Here is a 17933-nt window from a genome sequence, read left to right as displayed (position 1 = left end):
CTTTAATACTGACGATAAATATAATAGTTAATAAAGTGCTAGCAACCAGAGAAAAAAATGGCACATCTCTTGCTAATCACAGAATTAAGGGGAGGTGATTTATCTGTTTATTTATTGTTCTTGTCAGTTTTATCTTGACAAATAGCTTTTTTAGTTACAATTTACAGTGAATTTCAATTACTTCAATTACTTCTAATTCTGCTTTAGTTCAAATTAGAATTCCATTTCTGCAATCTGTTTCCAGCCTCAATTCAAATTTGAATTTAATAGGAATTCTCAAAATAAATTCTTAGTGACGCACAAGTGCATTTTTTTTCCATGCCTAGTTTTCAGGTGGAATAGTTTCACAGTGACACATTGGAAGGCAGATCTGCTGAAAGGCGTGGTTTGGTGGAGCACATAAAAGAAAAGAAGATTAGAAGTGTGTGTGTGTACATACGGAAATAGTCTGTGCGTAAAGAGAGAGGTAACTAGAAAAACTGCAAAAAGTGGACACAGCAAGGTGAGTAGACATTCATTTTATCAGGAGTAAATACAATTTTAATGTAGTGTTTTTTTTTCTGTTCTGTTGTTTCCTCTTTTCCTCTCCATTTTGATGGTAGGCCTATGGTTTTATTATTCCACATAATTTCTTGGTTCATTTGGGACATTTTATTGATAAAACTTTTTTATGAAGAAAACTTCATAAAACTTTCTTAAAACTTTCATAAAGGCTTCTCTTCACCCCCCCCCTCTCTCTCTCTCTCTCTCTCTCTCTCTCTCTCTCTCTCTCACACACACACACACACACACACACACATTTCTTATGTACAGTTCATGTCATTTTAAATAAGATTAGGCTACTAAAGCAAATAATCTTGCTGCCTTCCCACAATCAAACAGTCCTTTATAGTGACTCCCACTGAGTCCCACACCTTATTGGACTGTTCTTTGATCATTTTTTGACCATTCTAATTGGTTGCACTTGCAATCATTGAAAAAAAATAAAATAATAATTACTGAACATGGGGCTTAATATAACTTTCCGTTGCCCGTGGGAAACGTTGTGATGTAGAGGGTTAACTTTCTGTCATTCAAACTCAATCCAAAACACCAGTCCAGGAAGTAACTTTCAGTTTGGTTTGTTTTGGTGTAGGTTTCATTATACTGTTGGTATATCTTGTATCTCTCTTATTTGACCTTGGGCGACTTTTTCTGTCAACTTTTATACAGTTAAAATAATGTAGAGAATGTTAATCCGGCTTCACGCCACAATTTCTAATGAACATCGACTGAAACACGACATGTCGCAATCTGTGCCGAAGCAAATGTAATGTAGGGGAGCGCGGGGCACAACCTAAAGCCTTGTTTATACTTTCGCCCGGCTCCGCAGCGCGAGTCTCCGCAGACTGCGCGCGCACCTCCCCAAACGGACGAGGCGTTTATACTCGACGCGCTCGCCGTTGTACTATTCTTTGAAACGATAGGGGGCGACTCCAGTAATTATCCTCTAACCATCAGGAATCAGCGATGAGAAGAAGAAAGCTATACACACGTGACAATGTTTATTTTAGTACACGGCCACCAATACCACACTACAAAAAGAATCCTGTAAAACCCAGTAAACCCTGAGATTATTGCTAGTGACAATAAAACAAAATATATGGATATGAGAATGTGTATACAACATAACTAAATTAACGATCTCTTACATATTTTCTAATTTCACTAAACATTTAAGTTTTGTGAACATTTTTATTAAACATGGACCTTTATGTTCTTTAAAAATACTTTTTATGCTATTGTATGCTCATTTTTAAAATGTAAGCAACTCATTTAGACGTGCAAACTGGGTGCCAGTGTGGTGAGAAGTTCGAGCTCGGCCAGATTCGGCTCGAAGTCGTTCATCTTCGGATGCGGCGCCGCGCGCGTTGTTACAAAATCTGCCGTGCACACCGCCAGGCGAAATGGGCCCTTGCGCACCCAACGCGCGCTCTTAGTTTTAAGAGTTTTTCAGGCGAGAATGTAGTTATTTAAAGCTCAAATCTGTGGTTTATTTAAAGATTTATGAAAATTTTATCCAGTTGTGAGATCTAGCGATGATGACCGGGCGCTCGGCGCATGTAACTTACCCCGCCTGGAACAGCTTTTCCTCGGCTAGTCGTTCGCCGCTGAACCTGGGGTCTCTGTAGTGGTTAAACATGAGATATAATTTGTCTTGTGTATATCTAACGGGCGATTTTTGGTCTCGTGAAACTATAATTTGTTCCCTGGCCAATCGTTTTGGCTGAGGGGAAATTTCATAACTTTATAAGCTATTTAACTTTACCGTTGTATGGTTAGACTAGATCGAGCGCTGACTTTGTGTTTGACTGAATTGTTTGCTTTATTTGTATAGCTTCTTATACCTTTTACTTATACTTTTATAATGGCTAATATTGATAAAACTGAAATTTAACAAAAAGAGACTGGGTTGAGTTTTGTCATTTTAAATTTTAACACAACGAAGATGATCTAGGCTATATGTTGTTTACTGCAAAATCTGTTGTTTAGTACAAATGCACATATTGCCTGGACCATATTAAAATGTTTAATATTTTTATATTATATTTAAACGAAAAGAAGCAGGGTTGTGTTTTATATTTCGTTTAGTTATAAATAGGCTAACGTTAGGGTGATATCAGGTAAAATGGGCCATCAGGTAAAATGGGCCATTTAAGGTTTGGGGGTCCCAGCCCCTCTGGAATTTAGAGCCAATGACTGCAAAGGATTTCAAACTGTTGTCATGACTGTATTTGACAAGTAACAGGTGATTTAATTGGTTTATGGTTGCTGTGGTGGGCGGGGCAGTTATTCAAATCAAGACTGCACCAGAAAGCTGCATGGTAAGTAGCCTGGCATACCAAATCTAACTAAAATATTATAAGGACGATAAATCTATAAAAAAAAAAAAACATGCACATAAAAAAACTATGCATAATATCTGTCTTGATGGCATCAATCAGAAATAATACTGTTAGTTTGGTATATGAACATATTTTTTGAAAACATTATGTTTTTCTTGGCGGCCCAATTTACCTTAACCCACTGAGGTAAAATGGGCCGCATGGTTTCAGCTAAAATGGGCCATCATCTGTGTCACTCACAAACACACACAAACATGTGATTGAGTGCATGTGTGTGAGTGTGTGTGTGAGGGTGTGTCTGTGTAACTAAATAACTATATTTAATTAAATAATAAGTATTATAATAGTCACATGTTTCCATTAATGTCCCATAATTTTATATATATATATATATATATATATATATATATATATATATATATATATAATATATATATACACACACACACACACACACATATTGATACATCATCATCCTTTGCTAAACTCATCTTTAAATATGTTACAATTTAACAGCTAATGCTCACTGTTTTTGTGGCATCTTTCTACATCTTCTTACCCTGCTTAATGCATCTAAGGTAGCCTATATATTTACATAGATATATGTAAAGCAACCCCAAAATGTATATTTTTAATTAAATAGTTATATAGTTACACACACACACACACACCACTGACATCAGTACTGATCTATGCTGTTCCGAAATTGACTTTTTTAATTGCACATTTGAATATGTGGGTTTGCACCCAAAATGTTTTTTTTTTTTTTAATGGCACATATGAATATGTTTGTTTAATGCATTTTAAATGTTATGTGGCTATGAACACAATTGTGTTTTAAAATTAAAATTGATGATACATTACTATTTCCCTTTGCAGTTTGACTGGCCCATTTTACCTGAAACAGCTGCCCATTTTACCTGAAACTGCTCATGCAAAAAAAGTTGGCACAGCTGATGTTTCAAGAACTGTAGGGCCTAAATAATTATATTTTATTACATAATTTCAACACAAAATGATCAAAAACAGTCATTATTAATCATAAAAACACATGGAAAAGGCATATATGGTATTGTATTATTGTCCCAAACCATTTACCAAAAAGTGGCCCAATTTAGCTGATATCACCCCTATATGCAGTGAATATAATCAATACGCGATGCCTGAACCACATTTGTGTGGCTATAATGTTAAGATTTCTTTAAATGAAAACGAAAAGAGTTAGTATGGTGTTTTATAACATATTTCGTTGCCTAAAATATACACAGAGATAACCGGAGTAGCACAGCGAGCTGAGTGACGCGCGCTGCGTCAGAAGGTGGGCGGGGTTAGGATTTCCCAAGATTTTCCAAGATGGCGCAGCCCATACCCCCCATAAACGGCTTCAAAACCGTTCTGCAGAAAGTCTATGGGTGACGTCACAGACGCTTTGTCCTATGGTTGTAACACGCTTGTTTTAAATACTTCCGCACATGCTTGGATAAACTTAAATAAACTTTGTGTATTTACTAGTTGCCATATCAACACTATATAGAAAAAAAAAATTCCGCAAATTTTTTTTTTTTTTGAAGATATCCATAGACATTTATTAAACCATAGCAAAAGTAAATTTCTTATTTAAGTTAATTTTTCATCTCTATTTTTTGTGTTTATTTAAAATAAGACAAATCTGATATTATTTTAATCTCCAAGATGTTATTTAACAGTTGAGATAGTTCTTTAATGCTTCGCTAACTAGCAGAAGACACTAGCAGGGTTTAAATCCCAGTTGTGCAGGCGGGGGCATGTTGTAACACAATGTGCCCCTATTAGAAATATGCTATTATATTCTAAACTTTTATTAATTTTATTGAGAAAACGTGAGAAGAAGGTGAATAAAGACTGAGAGTCAATGTTCAGAAATTACTAATTATTTATTTGTTTTGAACTATGTTGTATAGCTGTGTTTTCCTGTGTTCGTAGTCACAACTCAAAAATGAGTTTATATTTAATTATTAAAAATTGCCATTATTTTATATGAAAAAGTTTTTTAATTGTATTTTATTTAGAAAATATTTTAGTTTGTTTTGTATATATTTTTTTATTAGATCAGATAACATTTTAAGCTGTCATATGTTATGTTACAATGTGCCCCACACATGTTACAATGTACCCCACCTATGGGGCATGTTGTCACATTTCACTTCCATTCTTTCGGGGTATATCAAGAAAAAAGTATATAGGCTACTGTATTAATAAAACAAAAGCACATAATTGTACTAGACATGTGGGAAATTAATGTGGGAAAAAATAAATACTCTGAACCATAAGTAGATTTACACAAACTGAGAAAGTCAAAAAGAATCTTTGTGCCCCGCTCTCCCCTAATAGTCAAAACAGTAATGCCACGATTTTAATATTCATAAATAGGAATTTATAAGTCGGTAAAGTTATACATAAATAATTAATGTTGTAATGCTGTATATCGTACGTTTTTGTATTAAAACGTAAGTAAATGTAGCTATAGGCCTATAGTAGAACTACACTTTACGTAAATATACGAAAAATACACATATTCTCGTGAGATCACGTTGCACATATATGGGACATTCTACAGAATTGGTGCAAACTGCTGTCCCACAAAAAAAAAAAAAAAAACACATTTAAAAAGAATTTAAGTATTCAAATTTAGATGTTTACAAAGATAATTCTATTATTAAATCCCACAATAATAATTAAAATATCAGTAAGCTTAACAAATATAAAATCAGAATTTATTGAGTACTTTCAATTGGGAGGGGGCTCTCCCGAACCCTAACCCTAACCCCTAAATTTCAACTTGAAATTTTAGAAAAAAAAGAACTTGAAAAAAATATTATTTTGAATATATAGGCCTATATAAAATATAAAATTGTAGTAAAATTGTTTTATATTTTATTTTTAAATCATGAAACTTTATGTAAAAAAATGTGTCCCACATTTTCATGTCACTACTGAAGTGTTACATTGTTTTAGTCCATTGGCTGAGACTGATTTTAACCACACCTACATTTTTGATCAGGAAATATTCCTGTCTCTCTCTCTCTCATAGCCTCTCTTTCATTGTAGATCATGTTGAGGGAAATGTGTTTAAAAGTCTAAAAAAATCTGTGTAACTTTATGGAACATCACTACTTTTTGGGGTATTATTCCATAAAATTGTGTTTGTATATGTGTACAACTGTTCAGAACTGTGCTAGGTAACCATGTGTTGGTTATCATATTTGAAAATAGGCTCAAAAGTATCTAAAATTGTCACGAAACAGTCACTACCGAAACGTGGTGAAGTTTCTGTTGTAACATCATGTTTTTTTGAGTGGTATTCGATACAATTTTGTTTTTGTGTGTGTACAACTGTTCAGAACTATGCTAGTTAACCATGTGCTGATTAGCATTTTTGACTTAGGCTCAAAAGTATCTAAAATTGTCACAGCGAAACAGTCATGACCGAAACAAGTCATGATTGTTTTGGAAGTGACAAAAGGGAACACATAATCATTTATTTGGGGAAAATAAACAAAATTTTAGGACAGTTATGCAAATCATTAGTATCTTAGTATGTTTTATTTAGTGTTTTAGTGTGAGAGTTTAAATTCTGTAATGTGAGGTGGTCGCTACCAAAGCATTACTGTCACTACTGAAAATGTGCCATCACGACTATCTTTCACGACGTTTTGTCTAAAATAAAGTATATTGTATTATCAACTAAGATGTTATTATAGTATTTGGTTCACTGTATTCAAACTGACTCATTAACTTTGAAATCAGTATGATTAACTTAATGCCTTTTACAAAGAAAGATTGGATTCAAAATACAACAAATCTCATAAATTACACTTGAAATATTGTTAAAAATTGTAATTGTTATTGATTTACCTGTGAAAACAGCAACAAATATATTTACAAGGCAGATGTAAACAAAATATTAATAGGTCAATATTCACCTTATTCCACCCCGCCCACTTTTAATACTTTGCGCTTCCGCATTTTGTCATCCGACTTCCGCTAAACTGACACGGCACATCCGTGAAAATAAGGTGAATAAGCCTTCTTGTTAAATTATTTATTATTGTGTTTTGGTAGTGACATATTTGGGGAGAGGAAAAATATTCCAAAACTTTCTGAAAATACAATATAATAATGAACTGCACAATTACTAGAAATGTGTGCCTTGGATATTATACAATTTGCATACATAAAAAAATGAAAAAATACTTTTTTTCAAGACGTTTCCAACTCTGGCTTTGAACCAATTCTGTAGAATGGCCCATATATTGGAGCGCTTCCATGATCATGATAAAAAAGTGCAAAAACAACATCGATTTCCTCCACGTAAAATGTATAATTAAAGTGTGTTTCAGAGAACCACAGGACATGGAAAGAGAGTCAGACATAACGTCTGAGTCTGAATGGGATGTTGAGAGCTGCACGGGATCTGACAGTCCGAGTGAGAATGACAGCGAAAAGAGAGGAAAACAAGTGGGGGGAAGGAATATGAAACGACGCTGTCAACGCAGAGGGCCGTACTACCCCAGAACACCCAAAAAGAAGAGCCAAGACAAAGGCACAGACCCCAAAAAGAACTCAAGTGAGCTTTCCAAAATACAGTTTATTTCAGTCATTACATTACAAAACAGCAGATGAATTCAGAAGTTCCTTCAAAAGAGAGATATACAGAGGTTAACACTGCTCTGTCTGTAATGAGTTTGATTTAAAGCTCCATTCATGCCTTACATGTGTCCTTTGTTTCAGACTCCAGCCAGTATTTGAGACAAATATCTGAAAACAAATTTGAACTTCCCGTCACATGTGGGGATAAAAAGGGCATCTTCTATTTTGAGAAATATAATAAAGGTAGGTGCAGATGCTTAACGCAATTATGAGTCTCTAATGAGTAATAATTATTCTGGAGCATCTAGACATGTTCAGATGCTCTAAAACAAGTTCAAAGAGATTCCAGTATAGTGGTTGAATAAACTGTACATCAACTTCTGTCTGTAGAGCAGAAGTGCATTTTAAGTGAAGGCCTGTGGTTCAAGCCCATTGAGTTTGAAAGGTTTGGAGGAAAGGAAAGGAACAAAAAGTGGAAGATCAGCATCCATTACAATGGGATTCCACTCCAGAAACTCATAGAGGTGCGTAAGAACAGTTTCAGCTACTGCACTCTTTAAGTGCAAATATAATTAACATTCAGGGTGTGAATTAACAGTTCCCTGAAATACAGTTAACAAAACTAAAATACAAAATAAAATAAATTATACTTAAATAGCATTAACATATCAATATTTATCATGAGATAAACAGAGATTTTAGATTAATAGGTTTAGATTAAAGGAGAAGTTCACTTTTAAAATGAAAATTCTGTCATCATATACTCACCCTCATGTTGTTTCAAACCTGTATGAATTTCTTTCTTCTGCTGAACAGAAAGGAAGATATTTAGAAGAATGTCAGTAACCAGACAGTTTTTGGGTCCCAATGACTTCCATAGTAGGAAAAAAAATATTATGGAAGTCATTGGGACCCAAAAACTGTCTGGTTACTGATAATCTTCTAATTATCTTCCTTTCTGTTCAGCAGAAGAAAGAAATTCATACAGGTTTGAAACAACATGAGGGTGAGTATATGATGACAGAATTTTCATTTTAAAAGTGAACTTCTCCTTTAAGCCACGATTGGGCCTTAGTTCAATTAGGACATTTAAATAGCTTTAATAAACGTGCCTAAAACAACAACAACAACAACAAAAAACACTACTGCTGTGAATCTTGAGACAAAACAATGGCACTGATATATTTTAATATATGTCAGTGAAAGCTGGTGTTACGAACTGCTCCGAGACGAGGGTTGAGATCCAAACGCAGCTTTATTGTATGGGGCAATCCAGAGGCGTAATCCAATGTACAGGCAAGGGTCATACACAGACAGGCAGTCAAAACAAACAAACAAACAAACAAACAAAGGCAGGGACCAGAGGCAAGAGAGTAATCCAGGGAACAGGGCAAGATATCCAAAACCAAGAGACAAGAAAACCAGGAGAATGCTCAGAAATGCAGTGTAACACTTAAACAAGACTTCGCGGTGAGTGAATGAATGAACATGTCTGTGAAACCAAGATTCTCAGCTAAACATTGTTGAGGGATCTTTTCCTGTGTTCCTCATCATTGACATACCTGCATCTGTTCCGTTTTCACAGATCTGGGAACAGCAACTCCCTTACACCTCTGGTCAGTATGATAGTGAACCGTAATGAGACAAAATGCTCATTAATATCAACAGTTATGAGTAAATTTCAGTATTCTTTATATTTTGTTTTCCTGAGTGTTTGTGCATTTGTTGTAGAATCAAGTGGCAGGGACAATGGTGATGATGATGTTGACGAGGAGGATGATGATGATGTTGAAGAGAAAGAGTTTGATGATGATGTTGAAGAGGAAGAGGATGATGATGATATTGAAGAGGAGGAGGATGGTGTTGATGAGGAAGATGATGATGATGACTTGACTGTGTTTGATTCTACCCTACCTGTTACCTGCGGTTCTAAATCTGGCATCCTACACAAATCTCTCTTTGCCACAGGTGAGTGCCTGAACACGTTTAAAAAAATAATTACTACAAATATTAATACTGTATGTTGGTGAAATACAGTCGTGTGAAAATGAAAGTACACCTTTTTGAATCCTATGGTTTTATGTATCAGGACATAATAAAAAAATCATCTGGTCTTTAGCAGGTCTTAAAATCAGGTAATTACAACCTCAGATGAACAGCATTGAGGTTCGTGTGCATTTGTTACCACTGCAACATTCCCGCCGCAACATTTCAATCAGTTTGAGGTCTTTGACTGGGCCAATGCAGCACCTTGATTCTTTTCTTTTTTAGCCATTCTGTTGTAGATTTGCTCGTGTGCTTGGGATCATTGTCCTGTTGCATGACCCAATTTATTGTTCGACTCAAAGACTGCAAGGTGCCCACCAGGTCCTGCGGCTGCAAAACAAGCAAAAAATCATCACCCCTCCACCAGCGAGATGGACAGTTATGAGGTGTTTGTGCTGGTTTGCTGTTTAATTTTCACCTAACGTGGTGCTGTCCATTAAATGGCCAAACATCTCTACTTTGGTCTCGTCTTTGCAGAGGACATTCTTCCAGAAGTCTTGGTTTGTTCAGATGCAACTTTGCAAACCTAAGCTGTGCTGCCAATGTTCTCTTTGGAGAGAAGAGGGCAACCCTTCCTTTCTCGGGGCAACCCTTCCAAACATGCCATACTTGTTCAGTCTTTTTATAATTCTACTGCCATGAACATTTAACATGTTAACTGAGGCCTGTTGAGTCTGAGATGTTCTGGGGTGTTTTGCTATTTCCCTGAGCATTGTGCGGTCTGACATTGGAGTGAATTTGCTGGGACGTCCACTCCTGAGAAGATTGGCAACTGTCTTGAATGTTTTCCACTTGTGAATAATCTTCCTCACTGTAGAATGATGGACTTTGGATTGTTTGGAAATGGCTGTATAACTCCTGATGGCAGCAACAATTGCTTCTCTAAGATCATTGCTGATGTCTTTCCTCCTTGACATTGTGTTTTAACACATCTGAACGCTCCAGACCAGCAAACTGCCAAAACTTCTGCTTTTATAGAGTTGGTCACGGTTGCTTGTCACACATGTCAATAATGCCTACATTTAACAACATAAAAGTTGTATTTGATTTCTTCTCAGAACTTTGTGTCCTAGAGCTGTGATATGTATTTGCCTGTAACCTCACGTTTCATAAAAATATTCTACCCAAAATATAATTTATTTTGCATTATTTAATCTTGCTCTCAGAGTTTATATACACGTTTATTGATGTGACAATGTATTTATTTTTTTTACTTTGAAGTAGAAATGGCAAAAACACTTGATTAGATAACCAATTTTTTCCTCATTCCTCAGCAATTTGCTTGATTTGTGCTTTTTAAAAATCAGTTTTACAGTCATGATTCATCCTGTAAAAATTTGTGTTTTGACATTTTTCTGAGAAAAAAAAAAAAAAAAAAAACTTAACCACCAAAAAATAGAGTGGCCAGGAGACAGAGTATGTAGTTAGATACAAGTAACCCTGAAACAGAGTATAAATAAGTGAATGAATGATTGACCAGTTTTGTGAGAATATAGTGTCCAGAAATGCTAGCAATCCTATCTTCATTTGTCTTCTTTTCAGGCCTGACATTCTCCAGTGGTCCTCTAACTGAGGAGCTTCAGTGTTCTGTGTGTCTAGATGTGTTCACCGATCCGGTCACCATCCCGTGTGGACACAACTTCTGTAAGAGCTGCCTGAACCAGTGCTGGGACAAGAGTGAGGCCTGCTGCTGTCCACTCTGTAAAGACACATTTAGCAAAAGACCCGACCTCAAGATCAACACAGCACTTAGGCAGGTCGTACAGCTCTTTAAAGAAAAGTCCTGTCTGACAAAACCTGATGTTCTCTGTGACATCTGTGATGAAAGAAAGCTGAAAGCCATGAAGTCCTGCCTGATGTGTCAGAGCTCTTACTGCGAGACTCACCTGGAGCCTCATCAGAGAGTCTCACGATTAAAAAAACACAAATTGATAAACGCTGTCGAAAATCTGGAAGACTATATATGCCAGAAACACGAGAGACCTCTGGAGCTGTTCTGTAGAGATGATCAGACGTTTGTGTGTCTGTCCTGCACTGATGGAGACCACAAGACTCACAACACTGTTCCTCTGGAGGAGGAGAGCGAGGAGAAGAAGGTAGGAGTTACAACAAATAACAAAATATATTAACAATAAATCTATGAGTGATAAAATGTGTGTTCATCTGTGTCTATAGACTGAAGTGAAGAAGATACAAACAGAAGTGCAGCAGATTATCCAGGACAGAATGAAGAAGATTCAAGATATCAAACACTCAGCAGAACTCAGAAAAGTGAGTTTAAATAATCTGACATTTGCAAGGTTCTGAATTACAATTAAAATGAAATCTGTTCATCGATCTTTATCAGCAAAACACAGAGAAAGAAAGAGCAGAGAGCACTGAGCTCTTTATGGCAATGATCCGTTCCATTGAGCGATGTCAGGCTGAGCGGCTGGAGATGATGGAGCAGAAGCTGAAAGCAGCAGAGAAACAGGAAGAAAAGCTCACTGAAGAGCTGCAGCTGGAGATCACTGAGCTCAAGTTGAGAAACACTGAGCTGGAGCAGCTCTCACGCACTGAGGATCACCTTCACCTCCTACGGGTCAGTGTACGATGCAAACGCATCACAGGGCAACTCTGTTCCTCATGCTGAGTGATTTCTCCTTTCTCTTCATGTAGGTTTACCCATCCCTGCGCAGCCCGTTCAACATCAAGGAATGGCCTGATATCAATGTTAACACTCATCCAAGTCTGAAAACCCTTATGAAAGCTCTGACTCGCCTCCAGAAAACTTTTGATGAGAAACTTAGTGAAAATGGTAACTGAATATCACATTAGGTTCTTACATTTTACTTTTGCTTTTTGTAGTATAGCAGAGACGTGGTGTAGAAAAATTGATATTTTACTTTTTTTCATTAACTTTCTTAGACATTGTTTTAAGCATTGTTTCTCTTCTGGAATGTATGTATGTTTGTGCACCTGACGTAAGCAAGACACACACAGTAAGACAAATGGTTAAGAACCTTTAACTCTTTAGGTATGGAAGATAATTTAGCCAAGGGGGGGTTAGAGGGGTCATTCTATTCTAAATGTGATGTGGATGTGGCCATGCTGGGTGAGTGGAAAACTACAGAGAAAAGACCTTGAAGAAGGAGTATAAGAAGGGAATTTCCTGGGCTGGGTGTCAGGTCTTCCTCACGTCACGGGGTAGCTGCTGTGATTTTGTGACTAAGCCTCTTGCAAGAGAATAAATATCTTTTAAAATACAATTTGATTCTTGGTGTCTCTTATGCAGTGGTGATGATGATTGTTTAATTATTGTTTTTGCCACAACAGACGCAATTTCATGAACTGACTTATGGAAAAGGTGGCATCCTATCACAATAACATGCTTGAATTTACGCCGTGTTACTCTGTGGGGTTCCTGGGACAAAATGTGGTGGAAACGCAGCTTTAGAAGTTTTTTTGGTTTTGTTTGTTTTTACAAATGTTTGTAAATGGTTTTGATTGGCTTGATTTTTATAAACCTGTGGTAATGGGTCTGATTTAAACACCTGAATTGAAGAATTAAGAGGTGTGTCCCAACTGTTTCATCCATATAGTGTATCTTCAATACATGTTGAATTAATCATCTTTTATGAGAGGTTTTATTCTCTCTGAGGGAGAAGCCCCAGAAGGTGGGAGTGTTTGTGGATTATGATCAAGGTCTGGTCTCTTTTTATGACGTGGAGTCAAGGTCTCATATCTACTCTTTCACTGGCCAGACCTTCACTGAGAAACTCTTTCCATATTTTTGCCCATCACTAAAGAAATATGGTAAAATCTCAGCCCCACCGATCATCTCACCTGTCAATTGAATGTATACATATATGAAAAACAATATGAAAAAAGCACTTTTATATAAATCAGAAATATAAATAAAAAATAACATACTTGAGCAATATCACAAGAGCGAGAGTGCTTTTGTTCTGAAAATGTGCATTTGACTGTAGCCACGAGTGGCAGTCCACATTAAAATTTTAGAGTGACCTGTTATCAGAGGTGACTGTCTAAGTTATGTATTTCAGAAATGTACATATAAAAAAATCAGTTAGTGAAAAACATTAATTTAAACAATGTTATAATTTAAGGTAGAAACAATGAGCTCATTGAAGTAATGAAAACTTCAACCACTATGTTTCACATTCCTATAGAGAAACCTGTCTCGAGCAATCTGAGGGGCCATTTACACAATATCGTCTTAAAATAAATACAGAACCCTTTTCTTGTAGGGCCTGAAAATGCTAACTTTTGATAAAGGGTTTCAAAGTAAACATTTTTGAAAACGATACCATCATCGTCTCTGTCTAAACTACAAAAACGTGAATTTAAAACATTTAAATATTGCTGTTTTATCTTGAAACCAGATTTGAGGAACTAACTTTGACACTTAAACTAATATGAATTTGTAGAATGTTTCTTATTACCCACCTTCTCTTGTGAAAGTGAAATTACATGTGAATGCTGTACCCATGTTGATTACATGAGATTAAATCACAGAATCTAAATAAAGACCTTGAATTTCACATCTTTTCACTGAGGTACACTTGTTAACTCTATTGGTTTGTAATTGTATTGACAGTCAGTATACCCAAATGGATACTGCATTGATGCTGGTGATATTACTGAGACATAAGACAGAAACGATCAGTGAAAAATGACAATTGAATAGGATTTGACTATAAACCACAAAATATAAATATAAAAACTGCACATCACACGTCATTTGCAAAATCACAAATGCAATTCCTTTATTAAAACAGGGCCAGTGAGCTTAGCTACACTTCTACTTCAAAGACGATACAAAAATTATCATGATTTTCAACACTTCAGTTACAAATCTGTACACAATACATAAAGCAATGAAAAATAATTATAATTCTGCTATGGCCAGTACAAAATACAAATCAGGCATAAAGTAAATATGTACAACAAATTAGAGAAAATTTAAATCAATAAATAAAATTGGCTAACAAGCTTTTTAGACATAAAGGGGGGACCAACAATAAATATTTACATTTAATATGTGATTAAGATGAGATGGAGTGTCAAATTCCGGAACTTATTATACAGGAAGAATGTCACACACACACAGACACAGACACACACACACAGACACACACACAGACACACAAGTGCACACGTACACACACACACACACACAAGTACACACACACACAAGTGCACACGTACACACACACACAAGTGCACACGTACACACACACACACACACACACACACACAAGTACACACACACACACACACACAAGTGCACACACACACACACACACAAGTGCACACACACACACACACACACGTGCACACACACACACACACACACACACACACACACACACACACACACACACACACACACACACACACACACACACACACACACACACACACACACACACACACACACACACACACACACCTGAAGCCAGCAAAATCTCAAAACTACCCAGAATGGTTCAGAAGTTACAAAGTGCAGCCGTGAGGAGCTGATCTCCTGAACACAGTTTAAGGGCTTGTTCTCAAACAGTCAGGGCATTAATGATTTGCACATGTTCTGTGTGCTTAACCCTGCTAACGCTACAGACCTGGTTGCACAAGACAGCAAATGTAAATAATAACTTGTCTTCAAGAGAAACTTGAATCTCGGCTGGAGAAAGTTGAGCCTGAGCGTTTGAAGGTTCGCTTGAAGTTCAAGTCTTAGCTAGGCCACTACTATAGCCAATTCTAATATGTTTGGTTAACACAGCTTGAAAGCTCAGGAATTACAGTCAGAACATTTCCCAGGAAGTCCAATCATGTAGTAAAGAACTGAGAACAGTCTGAAGGACTGACTGAGTTTGATGGATGTAACTTGAACACCCTTTTAGGAGTTAATCTAAGTGTCTGTGTACAGGATAATAGTACTGGCTTTGTCAAGGCAACATAATAAAAAGTTAAACACAATGTAAAAGTAATGGAAAATACATACATTCGAAAGTACATGAAACCAGAGCTAAAATTAATTCCATATATTCAAACTTCCTTCAAAAGAACTATGCATGATCCTTTTGAAAATATTTACACATTCAAAAACTCTTCCTTTGCACAAAGGCACGAGTGCATTACAGTTGAATCTTTTTAAATAAGACTTGAAAACATGCATTTTAAGTGCCGAGGAGTTTGCAATTCCTCAAATTTGCCATTTTGGGAAAAAAACAACAATATGGCTGAACAAACAATATGGCTGAACAAACAACTCCATTAAAATAAAAATCAATTTCTTTACAGGTCAATGAGAGAATGTGTCCTTAAATCATCCTCATCATGGAGGTTTGAGATAAACCGTCAACAAATGTGGCGGAATAATGAGAGTCAGGATTCAGTGGGATAAACAGAATGATGCCGTGAACTCGGAGCGATCCAGATAGGGATTTTGAGAGGAAATCTGACCCCCCTCCCTATGCACGAGTCTTGAAGTGCTGGTTAAGTGGGATTACAGGGGAGGTCACAGGGGTCAAAATATCCAGTGTTTGCAGCAAATATAAGGGATTTAGGACCAACAATGTTGGTGCAAACCACAAAGCTGCAGAAAGCAGGACTGAGTGCTTGATCTCTGATGACATAAATGGATATTCAAAAGCAACACAAAACGAAACAGTCAATCAATCAAGTCTACAGTTTTAAATAAGATATATAAAAGGCTTGTTAGACATTAAGAACAAGGCACGCCAAGAAAGTAAGAGAAACTGCACTATGAGCTCATTTTATGACTAAGCAAAGCCCCAAATATTGTATTTGGCCACAGCAAAAGTTTCCATATCAATGACATCACCATTCACTTCATCAGTGTGTTTCGCCTGTGCTTTTTCTTATTTAAAAACTGACACTGGCTTGCATCAAGACCGAAGCTTATGGGGTTTAAACTTTAGCTCTCATTAAAACCTAACTGGAGGGCAGAGACCGTTCCAACCACATCCGGACTAGATCAAAACCTTGCTTTTCCCAGAATGCCCTTCACCAAAGTCTACGCAAACCTGGATTCAAAGTGACAGACTACACACTCTCTCTCTGTTGAGATTTTTCAATCCCTGCTGATAAAGAGAGGCCGGGATGACACTAAAGTGATTCCTCACGTTCCAAGTGAGAGTGATAGTTGACCTTATTGACTTTTTTAACTCGAAGCTTTTTGAAGCACAAGCATTTAGTTTCTCTACAACAAAAGAACACTTCAGTGAGAAGCAAAATAGCTGTACCTGAACAAATGTCTTTAAAAAATCAAAAATAAAACAACATTAGCATGAATGTCTAATGTTTAATTAGTCATTAAATAACAGTTAATGTTTCTTGAACGAGTTCATCAATTAACAGCTAGATTTCAAAACAAGTACTGCTCCCTTTCTGAGATTTTAAGCCAAATTTAAGAGGAAAATCTAGAAAACAGCAGAGAAGGAACACATGGGTTGCTGGCTTAGATTCCTGAAGTTGAATCTCTGGCAATTATCTCTGCATTTCAGCTTAGCAACAACACAACTTCCTATTTTTCAGTCTCCCTCCCTTTTTCTTACTGTTTTCTGGGAAAGGTAAAATGGGTAAGACAGCACTATAAACACTTGTCAGGCATAAACACTGAGATAAAACATACAAGTTTGACATGGTTGTTATTCTGCTTCATAATGAAGGTACTGGCTGTGGGACCCTTAAAGCTGAAGGTGCTTGCATCAGGAATCCTGCCATATGCCAAAGCTTAACTAAAAATAAAAAATAACCAGGGTCAAATATTAACTTTGTGCCACAATGACAGGAGAATTGAGGAACTTTTATGGCAATAAATATTTCTTATAAGAAATATACCAGCAAAGGAATTTTATTGTTGTTATGACATATTTAGTTGCTTTCCTCTGGAATATTTACTGCAGGTAATCTCACAAAAACAATGTATCGGTGGTTTAACGCCAGGAATGTCCAACGCAATCTCACAGAAAATCGTACGTATTTTACGAGGTGGCTAATTCGTACGACCTCACTCGTACGTTTTCGTACAATTTGTCTAGACCCCAGTGATGGGTAGGTTTAGGGGTGGTCCTTCCTGATGACACTTTTTGAAAAATCATATGAAATCGTACAAATGAGGTCATACGATTTCGTACAAATTAGCCACCTCGTAAAAAACATACGAATTGCCGTGATATCGGGTTGGAATGTCACAACCTTTCGTTGTCGTTATTAGGACAATATAAGAAAAACTCTGGCGAAGATATGACTATCGTTTCTTGGGTTGCATTACACTAACATTTAAAATATGTATTATGTTGCTATTCCTAAGAAATTATTGGACAACTGGTTATTTACTCTCCAAAG

At 36.4% G+C, this 17933-nt stretch overlaps 1 protein-coding gene across 2 annotated transcripts; it reads left to right on the top strand.

Annotated features, from left to right (window-relative positions):
* Positions 1–397: 397 nt before the first annotated feature.
* LOC307170578 (uncharacterized protein) lies at positions 398–13478 on the top strand. Of its 2 annotated transcripts, none has more exons than XM_079891735.1 (10): positions 398–502; positions 7265–7491; positions 7656–7757; positions 7905–8038; positions 9100–9130; positions 9246–9482; positions 11103–11656; positions 11736–11831; positions 11908–12141; positions 12219–12806. In XM_079891735.1, exons 2-10 carry the CDS (start codon positions 7278–7280, stop codon positions 12363–12365), a joined length of 1749 nt encoding a protein of 582 aa, XP_079747861.1. In that variant the 5' UTR covers positions 398–502; positions 7265–7277; the 3' UTR covers positions 12366–12806. The 2 variants fall into 2 exon arrangements, with proteins under 2 accessions (XP_079747861.1, XP_079747860.1); XM_079891734.1 differs by having other exon boundaries at positions 428–502; positions 7255–7491; positions 12219–13478.
* The last annotated feature ends 4455 nt before the right edge of the window (positions 13479–17933 follow it).

The sequence above is a fragment of the Squalius cephalus genome (genome assembly GCF_949319135.1).
Source record: "Squalius cephalus genome assembly, chromosome: 1".
Taxonomy (NCBI): Eukaryota; Metazoa; Chordata; class Actinopteri; order Cypriniformes; family Leuciscidae; genus Squalius; species Squalius cephalus.
The sequence above is the reverse complement of the archived record's forward strand: the minus strand, read 5'-3'. Positions and strand labels throughout refer to the sequence as shown.

Excerpts from the sequence above, each read along its gene's own strand:
- LOC307170578 (XM_079891734.1), top strand. The coding sequence starts at position 7,278 with ATGGAAAGAGAGTCAGACATAACGTCTGAGTCTGAATGGGATGTTGAG. Across the intron at positions 7,492-7,655 it reads AGACCCCAAAAAGAACTCAA|ACTCCAGCCAGTATTTGAGA; the intron begins GTGAGCTTTCCA and ends CCTTTGTTTCAG. Across the intron at positions 9,483-11,102 it reads CAAATCTCTCTTTGCCACAG|GCCTGACATTCTCCAGTGGT; the intron begins GTGAGTGCCTGA and ends TCTTCTTTTCAG.